At 25.2% G+C, this 24,965-nt stretch overlaps 2 protein-coding genes across 6 annotated transcripts in view; one reads left to right on the top strand and one right to left on the bottom strand.

The window, feature by feature from the left end:
- Positions 1-8,499: 8,499 nt before the first annotated feature.
- On the bottom strand, positions 8,500-14,012 carry LOC107066724 (ATP-binding cassette sub-family F member 2). Of its 2 annotated transcripts, XM_015321623.2 has the most exons (10): positions 13,994-14,012; positions 13,327-13,450; positions 12,686-12,883; positions 12,184-12,587; positions 11,935-12,098; positions 11,634-11,861; positions 11,159-11,546; positions 10,890-11,081; positions 10,613-10,816; positions 8,500-10,222 (listed from the first exon to the last, which is right to left on the bottom strand). In XM_015321623.2, exons 3-10 carry the CDS (start codon positions 12,864-12,866, stop codon positions 10,079-10,081), a joined length of 1,905 nt encoding a protein of 634 aa, XP_015177109.1. In that variant the 5' UTR covers positions 12,867-12,883; positions 13,327-13,450; positions 13,994-14,012; the 3' UTR covers positions 8,500-10,078. The 2 variants fall into 2 exon arrangements, with proteins under 2 accessions (XP_015177109.1, XP_089033086.1); XM_089176960.1 differs by lacking the exon at positions 13,994-14,012 and having other exon boundaries at positions 13,327-13,469.
- A 6,014-nt stretch (positions 14,013-20,026) lies between these two features.
- The window catches only part of LOC107066705 (uncharacterized), a 38,412-nt gene continuing 33,473 nt past the window's right edge, over positions 20,027-24,965 (top strand). For all 4 annotated transcript variants that reach the window (XM_015321592.2, XM_015321591.2, XM_089175239.1 and 1 more), the window contains exon 1: positions 20,027-21,479. The gene's annotated coding sequence lies outside the window, so the exon portion shown is untranslated. The remainder of the gene's footprint in view (positions 21,480-24,965) is intronic.

The raw sequence follows: 24,965 nt of genomic DNA, 5'->3' as shown, positions 1-24,965 counted from the left end.
AATCGAGTATTATTATGTGAAATATAATATGAAAGTGAATATTATAAGGGAAAACAATGAGAGGAATGTGAATATGATATTAATTAGGAAAATGAAAGAAACCAATTATTATTATAATATTAATGATAAGCGGTCTTTAGCTAGATTTCACTTGCCATGGAATGTAGAGCATATCAAAATATGATAAACATTACACGGAAAGTAATATCCATTGCCCGGGTCTAACCACGAGGAGGTAACCGCTTCTGAAGACCCACGAGGGATGTGCATCCTAAAGATGCTCACATCCGAATATAATTCAAAGGAATGAATCTAACTCTTAGGCCCCACCATAAGAGTACCATCCGACAAATCGTTAAAATTATTATCGAAAATACCAGAGAAAAATTACAATACTAAAAAATACAAAATGATAAACAATGAGTGTAATCTGAAAAGAAATTCAATAGAATCATCGATGTTACTTAAAACTAACACACCCTAGAATAACTTCAACTTATAGAAATACAATCTATATACATTTATATACATAATTTTCAATCTCCATAAAATAAAGTATAATAATTAAAAAGAGTATACAATTATGAATTGTTCCATGGAACCTATAAATAAAGAAAATACATTAAAAATAATGATCACACATGTGCGATGCTACAAAAAGAATTATTTAAAGATACAAATTTTCATTTTATTTATACAAATAATTATTTTATACTATCCTACATTACCAAGTCCACTTCTTGTTCCTTTATGGTCCTCCTTTGGTCCACCTGTGGTCGTTTCCTTACCATAGTCCAATCTGCAACAGAAAACAAAGGGATAAAAAAGAGTTAAAAAAGAAAAGGGATAGGAAAAATGGGGGATGGGTGTAACTTTTAAAGCAAACTTTTCACGATTTTTTTTTTTAAGTGGTTTCCCCCCGATTGGACTAGTCCACTGACTCTAAATTTAGGAGAAACCTACACTACATGTTCAGTCCAACACCGTATACTATTGCGAACTTACGGAAAAGAATCCTTGGGTCCGTCTAACAATTAGCGGAAGATGTTTTCCCTTACAATATAGCTTCAGTTTCCCATGCTAAATGCATATCTATCAATGCATATCAAAAAACCAAAAAAGAAAAAGAAAAAAAAAGACGATAGTTCCAGCTTAAAAGTTAAATGAACATGATTCTATCCTTGGGAATAAGATAGAATCATGGCTCGCGTGGGCAGGGTCGCATACCTGAAGTAAATTCATTGTTCGTAAATGGTACCACCCATTACGAACAAAAAATTTACCCGCTACCCATTGAAACCGCTTCTGAAACAGAAATTTTAATGAATATTAATACAATTTTATTTGCAATGTAAGTAATTGGAGCATATTATATTACCTTCCGATCTAGGAACGCAATTAAGTTAAAGACAGTCATCTGATAAACTAAAAAAATAAATTCATATTAAAATTATTTTCTATTCAAAGTATGTTAATAGGTATGTAACGTTTAAATTAATGTATATGCGTTGAAACAATCTGAAAAATAATTAAAGTATATTAAAATAATGAGATATTATTAATTAATTGATAGAAGTATCGATTATTATTTAAAAGTACGGAATATATTTTCGGAGTACCTTCCTCTTCGAAATGCACTAATAGACTAAGCTGTTGTTCTCTAAAACAAAACATTGATTAGAAAGTTGTTTATATGACTTCATACATGTTGATCATGTGTGCAACGGTAATTATAATTCTAATAAAGAAAATTCAATATTATAACGTACAGATTTTATTATTTTATTTATTCTAAAGTAAGTATTTTATTGTTCATGCGCAGTGATGACTTCAAGTACAAATATTTTCTGTAATATAAGTAAAGTGTATTAGAATAATTAAATAATTATTAATTATCAATGCAAGTGTCTATTGTTTTCTAAAACCTCGGAATATATGATATAATTACCGTTATCTTTGAAATCTATCGTGAAACTGGGCTATTTTATTCATGAAATTTCACCATAAGAGTGGGTGACAGTTATCTGATAAACTGAAAAAATAAATTCATTTTAAAATTATTTTCTATTCAAAGTACGTTAATGTGTATGTAACGTTAAAACCAATGTATATGCGTTGAAACAATCTGAAAAATAATTAAAGTGTATTAGAATATTAAAATAATTATTAAATAATCGATAGAAGTATCCATTATTGTTTAAAAGTACGGAATATATTTTCGGAGTACCTTCCTCTTCGAAATGCACTAATAGACTGAGCTGTTGTTCTCTAAAACAAAACATTGATTAGAAAGTTGTTTATATGACTTCATATATGTTGATCATGTGTGCAACGGTAATTATAATTCTAATAAAGAAAATTCAAAATTATAACGTTTAGATTTTAACATTCTTTTTATTCTAATGTAATTAATTTATTATTCATGCGCAGTGATGACTTCGAGTGTTAAATTATGCTGTAATATAAGAAGGGTGTGTTAGAATATTAAAATAATTGTTAATTAATCGATAGAAGTATCGATTATTATTTAAAAGTACGGAATATATTTTCGGAGTACCTTCCTCTTCGAAATGCACTAATAGACTGAGCTGTTGTTCTCTAAAACAAAACATTGATTAGAAAGTTGTTTATATGACCTTATATGTGTTGATCATGTGTGCAACGGTAATTGTAATTCTAATAAAGAAAATTCAATATTATAACGTACAGATTTTATTATTTTATTTATTCTAAAGTAAGTATTTTATTGTTCATGAGCAGTGATGACTTCAGCGGGTAGAATTTTCATCTGCAAGAATATCATATGGAAATTATTTTCTATTCAAAGTATGTTCATGATAATTTAATATGGTTAAACAAATTTATATATGTTTAAACAATCTAAAATATGAAGATAATATATTAGAGTATTATAATAATTGTCAATTATTAGAAGAAAGTGTGTATTGTTGTTTAAAAGAACGGAATATAGGTCAGGAGTACCGTCTTCTTCGAAATCAGCTGTTAAACTAGGTCATTGTCCTCTATGAAAATTTCTTTCATTCAATGTTGTTGATATGACTTTCCGAACGTTGCGCATGTGCGTAACTAAAATAATCAACCTAATTAATAGAATTTAAGATGAAAACGTTCAAATTTGTATTTTTTTGCATTTTTATGTAATTATTTTATCGCTCATGCGCAGTGATAACTTTGAGGAGTAGATTTTTCATCTGCAAGAATATTACATGGAAGTTATTAATTAGGAAGTTAAAAAGAAACTAATTACAATTATAATGTTTATTGTTTAAGCGGTCTTTGGCTGGATTTTACTTGCAATGGAATGTAAAACATATCAAAATATGTTAAACATTACATGGAAAGTAAAATACCATTGCCCAGGTCTAACCACGAGGAGGTAACCGCTTCTGAAGACCCACGAGGGATGTGCATCCTAAAGATACTCACATCCGAATATAATTCAAAGGAATGAATCTATCTCTTAGGCCCCACCATAAGAGTACCATCCGAAAAATTGTTAAAATTATTATCGAAAATACCAGAGAAAAATTTCAATACTAAAAAATACAAAATGATAAACAAGGAGTGTAATCTGAAAAGAAATTCAATAGAATCATCGATGATAAATGGTACCACCCTTTACGAACAAAAAATTTATCTGCTACCCATTAAAACCGCTTCTGAAATAGAAATTTTAATGAATATTAATACAATTTCATTGGCTATCTAAGTAATTGGAGCATTTTATATTACATTTCGATCCAGGAATGCAATGAAGTTAAAGACAGTCATCTGATAAACTGAAAAAATAAATTCATTTTAAAATTATTTTCTATTCAAAGTACGTTTATGTGTATGCAACGTTAAAACCAATGTATATGTGTTAAACCAATCTGAATAATAATTAAAGTGTATTAGAATAATAAAATAATTGTTAATTAATCGATAGAAGTATCACTTATTGTTTAAAAGTACGGAATATATTTTCGGAGTACCTTCCTCTTCGAAATTCACTTATAGACTGAGCCGTTGTTCTTTAAAACAAAACATTGATTAGAAAGTTGTTTATATGACTTGTTTTTATGTTAAAAATGTGTCCATCGTTAATTATAATTCTAATAAAGAAAATTCAAGATTACAACGTCTGAATTTTAACATCCTTTTCATTCTAACGTAATTATTTTATTGTTCATGCGCAGTAATGAGATTCCAAGTGTTAAATTATTGGTAATGTAAGTAGAGTGTACAAGAATATTAAAATAATTGTTAAATAATCGATAGAAGTATCAATTATTGTTAAAAAAAACGAAATATATTCTCGAAGTACCTTCGTCTTCGAAATACACTTAAAGACTAAGCCGTTGTTCTTTGTAAAAAAATTATCTTTAGAAAGGTATGATATTTCCTTTCAATTGCAGACTTGTTTGAAATCGACATATTGTGAGATAGTAGAAACCTGCATTAAAAAATAAAATATGCATTATAACAAAAATAATTTTATCCTGAAATAAAATAAAATAAATATTACAGTAAAAGATTTCTTGTTTTATCGGTGTAATGCCTGTAACATTATAAAAGTTATTAAAAAACATTATAAGGTAATTAGTTTCTGGAGATGAAATGGATAGAAGGAGCCAAGGAAAGGAATAAAAATATGTTCATTGGAAAATTACAGAAACTAATTACAATTATAATGTTTATGGTAAGCGGTCTTTGGCTGGATTTTGCTTGCAATGGAATGTAAAACATATCAAAATATGTTAAACATTACATGGAAAGTAAAATACCATTGCCCAGGTCTAACCACGAGGAGGTAACCGCTTCTGAAGACCCACGAGGGATGTGCATCCTAAAGATGCTCACATCCGAATATAATTCAAAGGAATGAATCTAACTCTTAGGCCCCACCATAAGAGTACCATCCAAAAAATAATTAAAATTATTATCGAAAATACCAGAGAAAAATTTCAATATTAAAAAATACAAAATGAAAGACAAGGAGTGTAATCTGAAAAGAAATTCAATAAAATCATCGATGATACTTAAAACTAACACACCCTAGAATAACTTCAACTTATAGAAATACAATCTATATACATTTATATACATAATTTTCAATCTCCATAAAATAAAGTATAATAATTAAAAAGAGTATACAATTATAAGTTGTACCATGGAATCTATAAATAAAGAAAATACATTAAAAATAATTATCAAACACGTTCGACGCTAAAAGGAGAATTATATAAAGATGCAAATTTTCATTTTATTTATAGAAATAATTAATTTATACTATTCCATATTACCAAGTTCACTTCTTGTTCCTTTATAGTCCTCCTTTGGTCCACTTGTGGCCGTTTCCTTACCATAGTTCAATCTGCAACAGAAAACAAAGGGATAAAAAAGAGTTAAAAAAGAAAAGGGATAGGAAAAAGGGGGAATAGGTATAACTTTTAAAGCGGAACTTTTCACGATTTTTTTTAAAGTGGTTTCCCCCCGATTGGACTAGTCCACTGACTCTAAATTTAGGAGAAACCTACACTAAATGTTCAGTCCAACACCGTATACTATTGCGAACTTACGGAAAAAAATCCTTGGGTCCGTCTAACAATTAGCGGAAGATGTTTTCCCTTACAATGAAGCTTCAGTTTCCCATGCTACATGCATATCTATCTATGCATATCAAAAAGCCGAAAAAGAAAAAAAAGGAAAAAAGAAATAAAGACGGTAGCTCCAGCTTAAAAGTCAAATGAACATGATTCTATCCTTGGGAGTAAGATGGAATCATGGCTCGCGTGGGCAGGGTCGCATACCTGAAGTAAATTCTTTATTCGTAAATGGTACCACCCATTACGAACAAAAAATTTACCCGCTACCCATTGAAACCGCTTCTGAAACAGAAATTTTTAATGAATATTAATACAATTTTATTTGCAATGTAAGTAATTGGAGTATATTATATTACCTTCCGATCTAGGAACGCAATCAAGTTGAAGACAGTTATCTGATAAATTAAAAAAATAAATTCATATTAAAATTATTTTCTATTCAAAGTATGTTAATAGGTATGTAACGTTTAAATTAATGTATATGCATTGAAACAATCTGAAAAATAATGAAAGTATATTAAAATAATGAAATAATTATTAATTAATTGATAGAAGTATCGATTATTATTTAAAAGTATGGAATATATTTTCGGAGTACCTTCCTCTTCGAAATGCACTAATAGACTGAGCTGTTGTTCTCTAGAACAAAACATTGATTAGAAAGTTGTTTATATGACTTCATATGTGTTGATCATGTGTGCAACGGTAATTATAATTCTAATAAAGAAAATTCAATATTATAACGTACAGATTTTATTATTTTATTTATTCTAAAGTAAGTATTTTATTGTTCATGCGCAGTGATGACTTCAAGCACAAATATTTTCTGTAATATAAGAAGGGTGTATTAGAATATTAAAATAATTGTTAATTAATCGATAGAAGGATCGATTATTATATAAAAGTACGGAATATATTTTTGGAGTACCTTCCTCTTCGAAAAGCACTAATAGACTGAGCTATTGTTCTCTAAAACAAAACATTGATTAGAAAGTTGTTTATATGACTTCATATATGTTGATCATGTGTGCAACGGTAATTATAATTCTAATAAAGAAAATTCAATATTATAACGTTTGGATTTTAACATTCTTTTTATTCTAATGTAATTAATTTATTGTTCATGAGCAGTGATGAGTTCGAGTGGTAAATTATGCTGTAATATAAGAAGGGTGTATTAGAATATTAAAATAATTGTTAATTAATCGATAGAAGTATCGATTATTGTTTAAAAGTACGGAATATATTTTCGGAGTACCTTCCTCTTCGAAATGCACTAATAGACTGAGCCGTTGTTCTCTAAAACAAAACATTGATTAGAAAGTTGTTTATATGACTTCATATATGTTGATCATGTGTGCAACGGTAATTATAATTCTAATAAAGAAAATTCAATATTATAACGTACAGATTTTATTATTTTATTTATTCTAAAGTAAGTATTTTATTGTTCATGCGCAGTGATGACTTCAAGCACAAATATTTTCTGTAATATAAGTAAAGTGTATTAGAATAATTAAATAATTATTAATTATTAATGCAAGTGTCTATTGTTTTCTAAAACCTCGGAATATATGATATAATTACCGTTCTCTTTGAAATCTATCGTGAAACTGGGCTATTTTATTCATGTAATTTCACCATAAGAGTGGGTGACAGTTATCTGATAAACTGAAAAAATAAATTCATTTTAAAATTATTCTCTATTCAAAGTACGTTAATGTGTATGTAACGTTTAAACCAATGTATATGCGTTGAAACAATCTGAAAAATAATTAAAGTGTATTAGAATATTAAAATAATTGTTAATTAATCGATAGAAGTATCGATTATTATTTAAAAGTACGGAATATATTTTCGGAGTACCTTCCTCTTCGAAATTCTCTTATAGACTGACCCATTGTTCACTAAAACAAAACATTGATTAGAAAGTTGTTTATATGACTTCATATATGTTGATCATGTGTGCAACGGTAATTATAATTCTAATAAAGAAAATTCAATATTATAACGTTTGGATTTTAACATTCTTTTTATTCTAATGTAATTAATTTATTGTTCATGCGCAGTGATGAGTTCGAGTGTTAAATTATGCTGTAATATAAGAAGGGTGTATTAGAATATTAAAATAATTGTTAATTAATCGATAGAAGTATCGATTATTATTTAAAAATACGGAATATATTTTCGGAGTACCTTCCTCTTTAAAATTCACTAATAGACTGAGCCGTTGTTCTTTAAAACAAAACATTGATTAGAAAGTTGTTTATATGACTTCATATATGTTGATCATGTGTGCAACGGTAATTATAATTCTAATAAAGAAAATTCAATATTATAACGTTTAGATTTTACCATTCTTTTCAATCCAATGTAATTAATTTATTGTTCATGCGCAGTGATGACTTCGAGTGTTAAATTATGCTGTAATATAAGTAAAGTGTATTAGAATAATTAAATAATTATTAAATAATCGATAGAAGCATCGATTATTGTTTAAAAGTATGGAATATATCTCTGGAGTACCTTCCTCTTTGAAATTCACTTATAGACTGAGCCGTTGTTCTTTAAAACAAAACATTGATTAGAAAGTTGTTTATATGACTTCATATATGTCGATCATGTGTGCAACATTAATTATAATTCTAATAAAGAGAATTTAATATTATAACATTATAATTTTAGTATTTTTTGTATTCTAATGTAATTATTTTATCATACCTTTCGCAGTGATGACCTCGAGGATTAAATTGTCCTGTAATTTAAGTAGAGTACATAAAAGTATTCATATAATTGTTAATTTTGATGGATACATTATCAATGTAAACGGTGCTTTTCTTTATTATTTTTATACAGGAGTAAAATAGTGTTAAAATAAAGTTTCGTAAAATATTTTAATAATAAGGTTCTAATAAGAAACATTTAGTTACAAGGTTTATAATAATAAGAAACATTGAATTATATATAAGTAATAATTATAATCGCTATTTCGAGTTACATGGTTTTAAGAATAAGAAACATTTATTTTTATAAATAGTTATTAAAGATTATTTAGATTATAAGTAGTCATTGATAATTATTTAATTCTAAGTGGTTATCTAAGTAATGTGTTTCTCCTTTCTGGTTTTTTAAATAAACATAAGTTACTACTTTCGAATAATTTAATTTCGTTGATAAGATTGAAACGATTGTTAAATTTCGATTGATTTTTAATCTATTTCTATATATAAATTTAGATTTGTTTTTTTTTTTTTTTCTAAAAGAAAAGAAAGTTCTTCAACAACATAAACCCTACTTTTACTTTTCCTCGTGGTATTATTCATTTACATACATATATACACACATTGATCAAATAAAATAATATAAAAGTAGTTTCATCATAAACCCATATGGGTTTTTAAAACCAGCAATCTTTTAATGATCATATCAAAATGATCGATATTATATTCGATAGAATATAAATCATGTACTTTGTAAGAAACAATGAAGTATTTTTATATATTTTTGTAATAATATATATATATATTATAACTTCATATATTTCTATCGAATAGAACATCAAGCTTATGATTGTTTAAAATATAAATTATTATTTAAGATTCGATGAAGATAAAAATCAATGTCTGATAAAAATTAATTTCCATTATTTACTTTTTGTTTTTATATTACTACATGATTTTATATAGTTTATATAAGATTTAGGAATTCGTAAACATTAATAGGTTATGTTAAAAATAAGAAAATAGAGAATAGATTAAATTTAAAAGAATTTAATATATCATTTTTATAATTAATTGGATTTTTTTCTATGATTAGTATTGCTTATTATTATTATTATTATTATATATAGAACTCTTCGAAGCATCAATTTGAAACATTTAGATATTACAAGTCATACTTTTTTCTTTTTTTTTTTTTTTTCTTAATATATATATAATTTATTTTTGTGTAAGTCATATAATGCAATTTTGCAAGAAAAAATTATCTAACACATTTGTATCATTCATAAGTGATTTTTATAATGTTCAATACACAAATTGATTATTTGTTTTGAATAATAATACTAATGATACTTTGTTGTAGAAAAAGCACCAAAAAGAAAGAGGGTGTGGGGTGGGGTGGGGGATAACTTATTATCGATGAAAAATTAAACTGCACGGTGTGAAAGAAAGAGAAAAAATAGTTTCACATTACATTAAAAATTAATGGCCGCAGATATTATATATATATATATATACTTGTAGTATATTTCACATAATGTATTAGTTTTAAATAAATTAACTAAATAATCTCGTGTCACTGATACGCTACATAGCAGCATAATTTTAGTGACGATAATTTATCAAGACAGTTGGTAAAATTTTCAAATAAGAAAGAGAGATAGATAGAAAAAGTGCTCTGGATAAAACGAGAAATGTAATATATATATATTCATATATATATATATATGAATAATAAAGGGCGTTGCATTATTTTCCTCTATTGATAAAATCCTTTTGTCTTTTCTGATTATCGTTAAGAACTTTGTTTTTAAGATGTTCCTTGTAATTCAAAATATTACCACTCCATTTTGTAACTGCTCCATTTTCACATACCCATATCTCTTCTGCAACCTATTAAAAATAATTAAACAATAATATTTATTATGTATACAATATATGTATATAAAATATAAATAAGAAAATAATGTTATTTGAAGTTTGCTTAGAAATATACTATATAATTATAACTTGGTTTAAAATAATATATAAATAAACTAGGGGTGCCACGTCACGCGTTGCTGTGGCTCACAATCAGTCCGATACATACTTCAATAAAATAATATTGCGATTATAAATTGAGATATAAACTATCCTATCTTTCAAGTTGGATGAAATTGCACAGAGTGTGCAAAATTTCAGTAAAATCGGTTCAGTAGTTGAAAAGTCCATTGCGAACAAACAACGTGACATGTAATAAAAAGTATCTCTCTAAGCGAATATTAAATTATTTTCTTTACTTACTTGATTTATCAGTCTAAAATCGTGAGATACTAGCACCATTCCTCCATCAAAATCATTAATAGCTTCCGCAAGTGCATCTATTGTTTCCATGTCAAGATGATTGGTAGGTTCATCAAGAAGTAACAAATGCGGAACTTGCCATGCTAACCAGGCAAATACTACTCGACAACGTTGACCATCGGATAGTTGACGAATAGGACATACCTATAAAACAATTAATGTATTTGATTCTTTCTTCTTGTTTTTTTTTTATTTATTTTTACATTCATTTGCATACTTGTTGTCGTCCAGTAAGTCCATAACGACCAATAATTTTTCTCATTTCTTCTCGTTCTTTAACATCAGGGAAAGCTTTCATCATATAATCCAATGGAGAAATATCTAAATCTAAAAGTTCGTGTAAATGCTGGTGATATCTTCCTATACGTAGATGACTGTTTTTACGAATCATACCACTTGTAGGCACCAACTGTAAAACAAAATAATATTTATTAAGTAAAATATGTATATATATGAATATATTATGTTTGAAACGTTTAAACTTACATCTCCGTAAAGTAGTTTCAATAATGTACTTTTTCCTGCACCATTGGGTCCAACTAAAGCGAGCCTAGTATCCAAATCAATACCAAATTCCAAATTTTTGTATATCCAGGGTGAATTTTCATTATAACGGAAGCTAACATTTTGAACCATGATAACAGGTGGTGGAATAGTTCCACAGGATGGGAAATAAAAGTTCAATGTTTTATCATTAACTACTTTTTCCGTAAGACCTTGGGCTACCATTTTTGCTAAAGTTTTCTCTTTCGATTGAGCTTGTCTGGCTAATTTAGCAGAACCGTGCCCAAATCTTGCAATATAATTCTTCATATGTGCAATTTGATCTTGTTCCCAATTATACTGTTTAGCTTGATTTTCTAATAATTCCATTCTGATAACATTATTATTAATATTAATTATTACATAATCATAAAACAAAAACAAAAAAAGAATAAATTTTGATAACATTTATTTTTACCTTGTTTTAATAAATGCTTCATAATTTCCTGTATAATATTTCAATTGTTTCTTATTGACATGTATAATATTTGTACAAATGCCATTAAGAAAATCTTGCGAATGCGAAATGATAACTAAAATTCGTTTATACGTTTTCAATTCTTCTTCCAACCATACACAAGCGTCAAGATCTAAATGATTAGTTGGTTCATCGAGTAATAATAAATGAGGCTTCACGTATAATGCTCTATATAAATATTCAATGATTAGAATCCAATTAACATTAATTATATATTATTAATGATAAATATTAGTTTTACCTAGCAAGAGCTATACGCATGCGCCATCCTCCAGAAAAATCCTTAGTGGCAGTTTTTTGCATTTGAGCAGTAAAACCTAAACCGTGTAAAATATGAGCAGCACGAGCTTCCGCAGTATCAGCAGCCATGTCATCCAATCGTTCATACACATCCATTAATTGTTCCTGTAAAAATATTAACATACAAGAATGAACAAGAAATTGATTATTACATTTTATGAATCATGCATATAATAAAATGATTATAAACCTGAGCATCTTCTTCATCACAATCAATCAATTCTTCTGCAAGCTTTTCTAACCTAACTCTTTCCTCATCAACTTCCATGACACATTCTAAAGCAGTTTTATTACTAGCAGGCATTTCTCTGGTCAAGTGAAAAATATCTATTTGATCTGGTATAGGAACTTCACGATTTCCAAGTACCGCTAACAAAGTTGATTTTCCTGAACCATTAAGACCAAGTAAACCATAACGTCTTCCACAATTTAATTCCAACATTGTATCTTGCAATAATTCGCAGCCATGAAATGTTATAGAAAAGTTAGATATCTTGATGTCTCTGCTTCGTGGATGTGAAGCCAATGATCCAGTGCATGAACGTGCTTCTGCATTGAGTCTTGCATCTGCTTCAAGCTTTAAGCATAATGCCTCTATAAAAAACATTATTGTATTATGTAGTATGTGTTTTCAAGTTAAATAAATATTAATACTTAACCTAATTATAAAACGTATCAAAAAAAGGTTATACCTTCTACGCTAATAGTTGTTCCATTAGTTCCATTTTCAACAGATTCTTCAGATGCAATATTTTGATCTTTGCCATCTTCTGCACCTTTAGTTTGATTGTTAATTGGTTTCTTGCCCGATTGCCTTGCTTTTGCAGCCTCTTTCTTTTTTTGCTGTTGTTTCTTTTTCGCGTCGGACGGCATTTTTTTTTTATCTGTAACTTTAAACGATAATATTTTTTTTTTTTTAGTTAATAAAAAAAACAATTCATTTTATATATATATATATATATATATGAATATAAATTTAAATAAATAGTTTATTTTTCTATTAAAAAAATTCGTGTTATATAAGACGTAGGTTAGAAAATTGATAGCACATGTGCAAAACGTGAAATAGATGATTTCTAAATAAAGTGTTTGAAAGATTCGCCATCGTCTTTAAACGGCTACGTTTGTCGAAGCAAGAGAGAGAGACACGAAGGAACAGACGAGAAGGACAACGTATATTTTGTCAAAGGGGGAAAAAGAAAGAGCATTTATTTCTATCTATTTAAGTATTCATTGCAAATTATTTCTAACACTTATGGATTATTTATTGAAACTATGATGTTAGTATATTTTTGATATATATAATATTGGCAAAGATTTGATAAAAACTCACCTAATTGTGCGCCAAAAAAATGAATGATTCTTGCAACACAGAACACACGTGCACGGATAAAGGCAAAGCCATCAAGTGGAAAAATTAGTTGTTAAAATGACTCATAGGTGGTAGTAGTTGATATCTGAAAAAATTTGCAACGATTATTGGAAAAGGATTAAAGAAGAAAGAGAGTTTTACAACATGTTTTTATTTTGATAAAATGTGTTGAAGTATTAAATGTCAGATTAGATTTGACGTTTGAGAGTAAGTAAGTGACGTTTGTTACAAATGTCAATGTTGTTAATTATAATTTGATAATTAATTTGATATATGGTGTCTGATGTGTTTAATATACTTAATTTAATTTCATATTTTGTAATATGCATTTCTTGAATACTCTTGACATCTGATATATTATGTAATTTGCATATTATTTAATTTTTATATCAATATTTAAATATTCGTGCGGTATTGTAAATGTGTTGGTAAAACAGTTTCTTACCATATTATATCACAAAATATTTATACACTTGAGATATATATAAGTAATTAGACATATTTATTAAAAAAGAAACATTTATTAATAAAAATATTGAACAAATATAATTTATTGATCGAATTAATAAATAACAGTACTAGTTAAATATAAATAATGATATAATAAAAAGCTATTTAAGAAACTAACCTTTATTTTAATATTGATATGCACGAGCGCTATGCATACTAGCACTGTCGATAAACTAGTTTATTACTATACGATATCACATAATCGATACACATATTGACATGCACGAGCGCCATCTATACTAGTACTGTCGATAAACTAGTTTATTACTATACGATATCACATAATCGATACACATATTGACATGCACGAGCGCCATCTATACTAGCACTATCGATAAATTAGTTTATTACTATACGACATCACATAATCGATACATATATTGAAATGCACGAGTGCCATCTATACAAGCACCGTCGGTAAATTAGTTTTTACCTTTTAGTAAGTAAATTACCATCCAACACACATGATCAATACATATATATAAATATACTTAAAATATATATATTATGTGACAAGATATTTGTATTAATAAATGCTTTCTTTTTTCAATAAAAATTTATGAATAGAATGAAAAAAAATAATAATGACCGAATTAATAAATAAATACAAATAATGATATTACGAAATGAGTATTTATTAAAAAATGTAAAACAAAGAACGGATTATTAATGAAAGAATATATATATATATATATACATTTATGAAATTAATAATAGAAGACTTAATTGTGTAACTCTTATTGATATTTTTATGAAAAGATAAGAAGTATCTAGAGAATTGGCATAAAACCGCAAAGGAAAATCGTTCTTCTAACATTTCTTCAGCCAATAATTTGCAATTCGTTTCTACTACAGCCTCCGCAAGTAGCAAGGATACATTAGCAATGCATTTCTGTGTTGCCTACGTAAGTAGGAATGTGTCATCGTAGATTTAAGAATAATTCGCCTTCGTTATTATTATTAATGAAGCAATGAAATCACACGCTGACATTGTACGTATTAGGATCAAGATAAAAGGAAACTAACGAAAACTAAAACTGAACTTTTCAATGAATATTTTCAAAGAGTAAGTATATCTCAATAAAAAGATAGAGATAGGTAGATAAAGAGAGAGAGAGAGAGAGAGAGAGAGAGAGAGAGAGAAAAAGGAGAGAACAAGATAAAATGATAACATAGTGATTAGATTATTACGAAATTGAATTAGTTTGAAATTATATAAAATTATAATGGTAACGATTAAACGTGTGACAATTTTATCTTGAGATATCATTTGTCTGCTTGAATAACTCGTAAACGTCATATACTAATAACTAAAGAAGTTGTGTAATTCAGTGGGTGGCTGCCTTTCTCTGCTATAGCTAGGTTTAACGTTGATCTTATACATATATGTACAGGGTGTCTTATTTTTAATAACACGATTAAATAATATCTTTTATTTTATACTTTTTTGTAAAGGAAAGATTTTCAATTACGTTTGTAAGGTTTTGAGGACTTTACGTTGTTACGTATACTTCAAAGTTTAATTTCAAGTAAAGTTGTATAAATAATTAATTAAATAATTCAATTATTTGTCTTGTTTTTCTATATCTATTTATTTATAGAGTATTGTTAATAAATATTTGAAATTTGTATTAATTATTTAAAAAGACAATGATCATTAATTTGTATTATATAGTTTTTTAATTTTTAAAATGTTATAATAAGTATAATAAATAAATAAATAAATAATTTATTTAATAAATTATTTTATATTATTTATATTATTAATTTATAAATTATTTATTTAATAATTTATTTATTTATTAGATTTATTATAATATACTTATACAAGTATAATATACTTATTAATAAAAATAATATAATAATAATAATAATAATAAGATATAAATATAATAATAATAAAAAATCAATTGTTATATCTTCCATACCTTGACAAAAGTATTTTCTATAAAAAAAAAAAAATAATTTTGAAATATATTATACAAATTGTTTTATAAAGCATTTGTTTATATAATATTTTCTTACAATTGAAAATATTAGTATGTTCGTATTATTTAAAATGATACACCTTATATAAAAGAAAAGCAGTGATTTTTAAGAATTCAGTTCAGGATTCAAATTAAAGAAGAAAAAGAAGAAGAAGAATAAGAAGAAGAAGAAACAAAAGAAAGAAAAGAAGTCATATCCTGTAGTTGAGTTTTTGGGGGTAAAATGGAAAGGAAGAATTTAGGTTTGTTTTTTTATTTTATTTTAAAAGAAATTTGGTTAAATTTGTAATAAAGTCAGACAACGTATAGAATTTGCTTGTAATTGTTCTCTTTTTCTTGAAAGGAATTTGTAAGTATACGTGTGCACCACTTTTACTCTCCAATCGGTTCGAGTCGATCGAAAGTTGACTACTTCTGTTCTTTTACTTTGAAGCGAATTCGAGCAAAGGTAACAAGAGGTATAATGAGTGAATTGTCGCGAAGGTCGGCGTTCACTTTTTCCTCCTGTATATTCTTCTTTCGAAACAACTCCTTGATTCCCTCTTACCTTTCTTTTTCCCAAAGTTTCAGTTTCGATCGAGACATATTAAGGTCGTATAAGATTCGGAATGTTATAACCTTGGATTTATTATATATATAATATATAGTACAAGATATATACTTATGGTAACAAAAAAATATATTATAATATAATTTATAACTATAAGTATTATAGTCTAAGTTAGAAAATATTTCATTTATTTTGTTGAGTATAAATTATTGTACATAATAATATAAGTATAGTATAACTATATTTGTATATTACTATATTATTATATTTTGATTTATTTTATATTATATTATTATATATATGTATTATGTATTATATGTATTACTATATTATTATATGACTATACTTATAATAGTATATATTATAATATTTATAATATATATTATAAGGTATTTATAAAAATATAAAGTGTGTTGGAATTATTATATATAGTAAATAGTATAAGATATATACTTATGTAATATATTACAATATAATTTATAACTATAAGTTTTATAATCTAAATTATGAAATATTTCATTTATTTTGTTGAGTATTAATTATTGTACAATAATATATTAGTATAATTATATTTATATTACTATATTAATATATTTATTTATTTTATATTATATTACTATATATATGTATTATGTATTATATGTATTACTATATTATTATATATTATATTATTATATGACTATGCTTTAGTATATATTATAAGGTATATTTAAAAATATATAGTTGGAATTATGATATATAGTATATAGTATAAGATATATACTTATGTAATATATTATAATATAATTTATAATTATAAGTTTTGTAATCTAAGTTATGAAATATTTTATTTAATTTGTTGAGTATAAGTTATTACCTAATAATATAAGTGTAGTATAATTATATTTGTATTACTATATTATTATATAACTATACTTATAATAGTATATAATATAATATTTATAATATATAATAAGGTATATACATAAGGTATATATACAAATATAAAGTTGAAATTATATATATGATATATAGTATATAGTATAAGATATATACTTATATAATATATTAGAATATAATTTATAACTATAAGTTATAGTCTAAGTTATAAGATATTTCATTTATTTTTCCTTTGTTTTTTATTGATAATTAATCTTATTCTTAATTGCAAAATTATTTTTTACACATTCTACAATAGTAACGAATAATTTCAAACGTGATTTAGATAAAACCTTCTGTTTCGATTAGTCAAGTAGTTTTTTTTTTTAATTTTATTTTTTGTCATCGTATAAGAAATAGAAACTCAAAGTCAGCATATTCGTCATATTTTAATTGTTTTTTTTTTTTCTTTTTTTTTTATCGTAAAGATAATAATGTTTGTGCAAAAGTTCGTATAATTATATACAATTTAAGGTAAAAAATTGTATAAAATAAATTTACAAATTGTTTAAATTAATTTTCTTTCAAATAGTTCAAATTTCGATTTGAACGATTCACACCACGTTTAAATTCATTCATTCATATGCTAATTGTTGAATAAATAATTAATTAAATGAATTCAGTTTATTTTTACGATGATGATAAGATGAATTGTACAATTATTGAATTGAAAAGAATAATTTGTTTATTATGTCATGATGTAAAAAATGTTAATTACTTTCCAAACAATTTAATTACTGTATTTAAAATGTTGTAACGCATATTTCCGTGTAATCTTTTTCTTTTCATTTGTTGTTTAGACTATTATAAAGGATATTTTTGAAAGTATAGTTTTTATCATTTAATGTTACAATATTATACACCGTTGTCAATGATATTATATATTTTATCTATCATGTAACTTGCGTAATAGACGATCATTGGCCAACTACTTATTCACAGTGGTATACGATACTACTGACCGATCCACATCTAGTCTGGTTTTATTTGTTTATTTTTCTTTACATTCCCTCTTACGCCTTTAAATATATATATAATATATAACTGAAAGTGTAAGTATATAACTATGTATGTATTTTACATAGTCACCTTTTTCTTTCCAAGTGAAGTGATAATTAGAAAAATGAAGAAGTTGAATGAACTATTGCAGGTGTTTGTCGAGTTTACATGATTTTAATGAGAAGTATTAACATTTTGTCAATTTAGTATTTTTCAATCAGATATTATGTTTATTTGTTATAAAAAAACAATGTACAATAATTGAGAATTCATGTTAAACAATATGTTGTTTTCTTTTGAAGTGATAATTAGAAAAATGAAGAAGTTGAATGAACTATTGCAGATGTTTGTCGAGTTTACATGATTTTAATGAGAAGTATTAACATTTTGTCAATTTAGTATTTTTCAATCAGATATTATGTTTATTTGTTATAAAAAAACAATGTACAATAATTGATACTTCATGTTAAACAATATGTTGTAGATAATATTAATACAAACTCAACCTATATATATCTATATATATATGTTATAATATTTAACTGGATATTTAACATATGCATATATACTTTATATAGTATATATAGTATGTATATAGTGTAATATATACTACATTATACTATACTATATTATAATAAATAAATAAAAGTATATATTGCATTATATATATATACTGTATGTAGTGTATATAGTATATTATACTATACAGTATTATACTATAACTACACTATATGTATACTACACTATACATATAATGTAATATATACTATAATATAGTATATAATACAGTATATATTACAATACTATACTATAATAATTACTATAATATAGTATATATCACACTATTCATATAGTGTAATAAAAATATATACTATTAATATATATATATATATAGATAGATAGTGTACTTTTTATTAATTTCTTACAATGTTATAATATATTTGAAATTGATAAATTTTTAAATAAATTAATTTATCAATTAATTTTTTAATAACTTATTTAATTTTTAAATTTATTCTAGTATTATTTGTTAAATGTTTGGAATATTAAACATACATTGTTAGACTTTGGGGTTCTATAATTTTGATGGAAAAATAAATACAAAAATAAATTATTGAAATATTCGTTAGATTCTTATCAATATTCTCATAAAATTTATGTTAAATAGAAAATATCGATATTTATAATAACATAACAATAATAACAATTAAATTAAATGTGAAAGATATTAAACATCATATTTCAAATATTTATTTAAAAATATTTTCTTCATAAATGATTAATAATAACTAAAAATCAACTACCCAAATATAATGAATTAAATTGATCTACATTTGATATAATTTGAAATATCAAAATCAATAACACATGTGTATTGTTTCTTCTATGAGCTTTTTTTTTGAAGGTTCTTTAAAATTTGGTTTTCTTAACCTTCCGGTATCCTTGCATTTAAAAATGTTCGGTACCACCATTACTAACAAACCACCATATAACAGTGTTGAGAGAAAAAGATCAAAATTGATGTGAGAAAAAGAGTGAGACAGAGAGAGTGAGACAGAGAGAGAGAGAGAGAGAGTGAGAGAGAGAGAGAGAGAAAGATGTAGGTAAGAAAAAGAAACTGAGAGAAAGGATTGAGAAAAAGAAAGAGAGAGAGACAGAGAGAGACAGAGAGAGACAGAGAAAAAGAGAGAAACAGAGAGAGAGAGAGAGAGAGAGAGAGAGAGAGAGAGAGAGAGAGTGAGAGAGAAAGAGAAGGAATGAGAAAGCCGTGCATCTACTCGGTCATTGGAGGGACGACGACTTTAGTCTTACGATCGCATCCAAAGCGGGAGGTCAGGCATGATTTTTCTTATGTGTTTCGACTAACGGTCGGGTTTATCCTACGTGTTTTGAATATCCGATGATCGATTAAAAAAAAATCAAATAAAAAGAAAAAAAATTACGAAACGAAACAAAACGAAAAAAAAAAAAAAGAAAGAAAAGAAAAAAACAGTAAAAGAACGATAAATTCAAAAAAAAAAAAAATAAATAAAAATAAAAATAAAAATAAAAATAATTGGCCAATAATCAAAATTATACCCGAATAATAATAATAATAATTTTAAATAAGACTCTTTGTGTTAGTAAAATTGTCATTGTATAACGACGAAAGAATAAACAAAAAAATACACATATATATATATATATATATATTATTTATATATAGGAAAATTTATTTAATAAAAAAAAAAAAAGAACAGATTTAAAAAAAAAAAAAATTGGATTTATATTCAAGTGGGGTGTTCGTGTTTGTTAAAAAATAATCTCCCAAAATGAATTAGGGATTGATATAGATGACAAATATTTCAAAAAGTGTGTTCGTAAGATTATCATAGAGAACAATAACAAGAAAAAAAAAAATCGAAAAAAGATAAAAATAGAAAAAACAAAAAATAGAAAAAAAATAAAGAAAATAGAAAAATATAGGGGGGAAAAATAAAAAAGAAATTCGTTTTGTTTATTTTTTTCTTCTTCTTCTTCTTCTTCTTCTATTAAACGAGAGAAGTGAATTTTTTTACGTGTTGTTAAAACAAAAACAAAAAGATAATTATTAATAAAAAAACAATCTGTACAAGCGTCGAGAATTTTCGTCTTAACTTTTTTTTTCTTTCTTTTTTTTTTTTTTTACTTCAAAACGAAAACGTCGTAACGAAGGTTGAGAAGTAGCAAAGGGGGGAGGGGATTTTTAAAAGATTATTGAAAATTGTTGTTTAAAAAAATAAAATGTTGCAGTTGTGTATTTGACAGATTAAATTATTAAATTAAATCGTATTTGGTATTGAATTATATATAATTTTAAAAACGTTTCGTTGATTTGTCTAAGATCAGAAAAATAAAAAAATAAAAAAATAAAAAAAATAATAAAAAGAAAAAAAAATAAGAAAAAAAGAAAATAGAACAAAAAAAAAAAGAAAGAAATTCATAATGAGAGCTCATATGTGCGGCGTGGATTGGTCGATCAACAACGTGTGCGAGTTGACGGGTCTCGATGGAGAATGATAGTTCAACGGATAACACGGATATCTGTTGAAGAGGATCCTTTCGCAACATCTACGATCGGAGGATACATCTCCAGAAGAGATTTCTGATTATCGGAATACGAGTTACGGGTAATTACGAATTTTATTTATTTTTTTTCTTAAGGGTGGACAGGGGTTCGATTTTTCCCCTTTTTTGATGTTTTTTTTTAAATTATTATTGTATTATTATTATCATATGCTTTTTTTAAATATTTATTAAGGGGATCGAAAAGTAATCAAAATTTCAATCAAAAATCAATTCTTTGCTGGCAAATAATATTTATTTATTTATTAAATTTGAAATGCTAATTAACAATAAATTTTTGCATCATTTTCTAAGACTGTTTTTGTTTTAAGTAAAGGAAATTGAGAAATTGTTTAATTCTTTTTTTTTTTTTTTTTTAAAGTTCTTTGATTATTTATTCATCGAAGAAATTTTGATTACTTTTCGATACTCCTAATGTATTTATATTTTTATTTATATTTATAATTTTATTTATATTTATATTTATATTTATATTTGTATTTGTATTTGTATTTATATTTGTATAAACAGGTAGCCCTGTTATAACACAGTTTTCCTATAATACGGTTTTCCTATAAAACAATTTCCCTATAACACTGTTTTCCTATAAAACAGTTTCCTTATAACAGTTTCCCCTAATGTATTTATATTTTTATTTATATTTATAATTTTATTTATATTTATATTTATATTTGTATTTGTATTTGTATTTGTATTTGTATTTGTATTTATATTTGTATAAACAGGTAGCCCTGTTATAACACAGTTTTCCTATAATACGGTTTTCCTATAAAACAATTTCCCTATAACACTGTTTTCCTATAAAACAGTTTCCCTATAACACAGTTTTGATATAACATGATTCATAAATTACTGGAACCTTTTTACAGTGTGGCATTCCACACTGTAAAATTTCATTGTCATTAAAACAAATGAATTATATTCTACTTTACATTTATAAACAAAAAAATAATTTGAATTTAACTGTTCATTTATTACACACACACACACACACACACAAATTATTATATTTTAATAATAAAAACTTTACGTTAACTTACCCCTATTCTTTTACCTGTATAAAAAATACATTTGTAAGTTTCATTACGTAAATATTCATTGAAAACAAAAAAAATTCCTAAGAATATAATAACGATAATATAAATGAAAATAAAATATCATCGAATATTTAAAAGAAAAAAAATTAACTAAAGACCATCCGAAAGTATATGTGTGAAATCTTTATTATTAAATAATGCTTATACATAAATAGGGTTTTAATACGGTATAAGTATAAGTATAAGTATATTATATTCACGTCATTATCGATAGTGTGCAGTTATATCGGACAGCTGTGAAGTGAAACGGGCCTTTGGATTTCTCGCCGTTAGGTAACGACACGGGAATGCTTTCTTATATAGGGTGTTTATAAAATTGCCATTTGGTATTTTATTATAATAATAATAATAGTAATAATTTAATTTAATAATATCTATACGTTACTCTTCAAACATTTTTAAATTTATATATACACAAACGTAAACAATAGGTAAACACATAAACACACATATTGTGTATATAATTGTGTTCATAATTATTAGAACAGTGATCTGTTATTGTTAATGTAAACAAAATATTATGAACAATTTATTTTTTATAATTTATTTTTATAATATTTATGAATTTTAATATAAATTAAATCATATAGGGAATATGGTTCTTTAATAAGTTTTTATTTATTTATTTGCAATGGTAGTTCATTGCCATAATTACCGGAACATACACACATATAAATATATATATATATATGTAGTATTATATGTCTTGTAAAATAATATATGCAATGTTATCTTCTTATAAGGTCACTCGATATAACGGTAAATCATTACTGTTATTAAACGTGCATAAATGTATTGGATTGGTGGTGATAAGGTATTGTTCGTATTTAAATGCAAAAATAAAAACAATGTTTTTGTTCACATTTCGTATCGAATTAATTACAAATCATATTTTGTGATTTATGTTTAGTTCTTTATCGATATCATGATTATCAATGTGTCAATTTTGCTTCACTTTGTTCATCATTTTGTTCATAATTTTGTTCATCATTTTGTTCAACATTTTGTTCATAATTTTGTTCATTATTTTGTTCATTATTTTGTGCATCATTTTGTTCATTATTTTGTGCATTATTTTGTTCATTATTTTGTTCATAATTTTGTTCATCATTTTGTGCATAATTTTGTTCATAATTTTGTTCATAATTTTCTTCATAATTTTGTTCATAATTTTCTTCATAATTTTGTTCATCATTTTGTTCATCATTTTGTTCATAATTTTGTTCATTATTGTGTGCATCATTTTGTTCATTATTTTGTGCATTATTTTGTTCATAATTTTGTTCATAATTTTGTTCATAATTTTGTTCATCATTTTATCGAATTTTTTTCATTTATGGTCTATGGTGTATTTCTGATATTCAAATTTCAAGATTGTTCATTTTTGAAATCAACTTTTTATTACTCATATCGATACTTCATCATGTTCATAAACATTACAAACTTTCTTTTTATCAGTCTGAGTGAAATTCTTTTCATTTTTAATTATAATACTTTAAAATGCATAGAATTTCTTCTTTCCCCCTTCCCATTTTATTTTGTAAAATGGGAAAAATTTATTTTTTCTGAATTGTTTTATGACATGTCAAAGTTGAACACACATACGAGTTTTATCTGATTGGATTAAATGTGATCAAAGTTGCATACAATCCTAAAATTGTTGAATATAAAATGATCGGAATAAATACGAAAAAACTTTTTACCCGACCCAATATATAAATATGTATATTTGTGTGTGTGTTTTTATAGTATATAGTATATCGAAGTCACGATTTAGTAGTCATACTTTAAAGCTTCTTTAAAACGAATTTTTAGAAAGTTAGTTCTTTCATCAATATATATATATATATACAGGGTGATTCGTATCACTTTAAATGTTTCAAATAATTTTTCAATTACGCGTTTAATAAAAAAATGTCGTTACAAAAAAATTGTGTCTAATTTCAATTAGACTAAATGATTATGGTTTAGTATCAGTTTTTATTCTATGCGAAGAAAATGATCAAATTTCAAGGTTTCAAATTGTTTTTTAAATATTATCATAAATGTTATCAGGGAATATAATATTAAAGTGATTTAATTTAGAATAAAAATAGTATTAAACAATGTAAGATTTTAAATGTATAAAAATTGATGAAATATCTTACAATAATTTTATCTCGAGAGGATAATTACAGTTTTAAGTATACAAAATTAGGTTAGTTTTATGTTTTGAGAGAGGGGGTACTTTTTGATTACTTTATTTAATTAAAATACAAATATTGAAATGAAATAAACGTAAGAAAATGTATTGTAGATGAAATGATTGAATATATTTTCGAATAATTAATAAAGTATAGTTAAAATCACAATTTTAAGTATAATTACTTAGGTTAGTTTTATTTTTGGAGAAAGGGGGTAATTTTTGATTATTTTAATTTGATTAAAATACAA

This window comes from Polistes dominula, unplaced genomic scaffold (assembly GCF_049000335.1).
Source record: "Polistes dominula isolate Pdom_NZ unplaced genomic scaffold, Pdom_raw_medaka contig_32, whole genome shotgun sequence".
Classification (NCBI taxonomy): domain Eukaryota; kingdom Metazoa; phylum Arthropoda; class Insecta; order Hymenoptera; family Vespidae; genus Polistes; species Polistes dominula.
The sequence above is the reverse complement of the archived record's forward strand: the minus strand, read 5'-3'. Positions and strand labels throughout refer to the sequence as shown.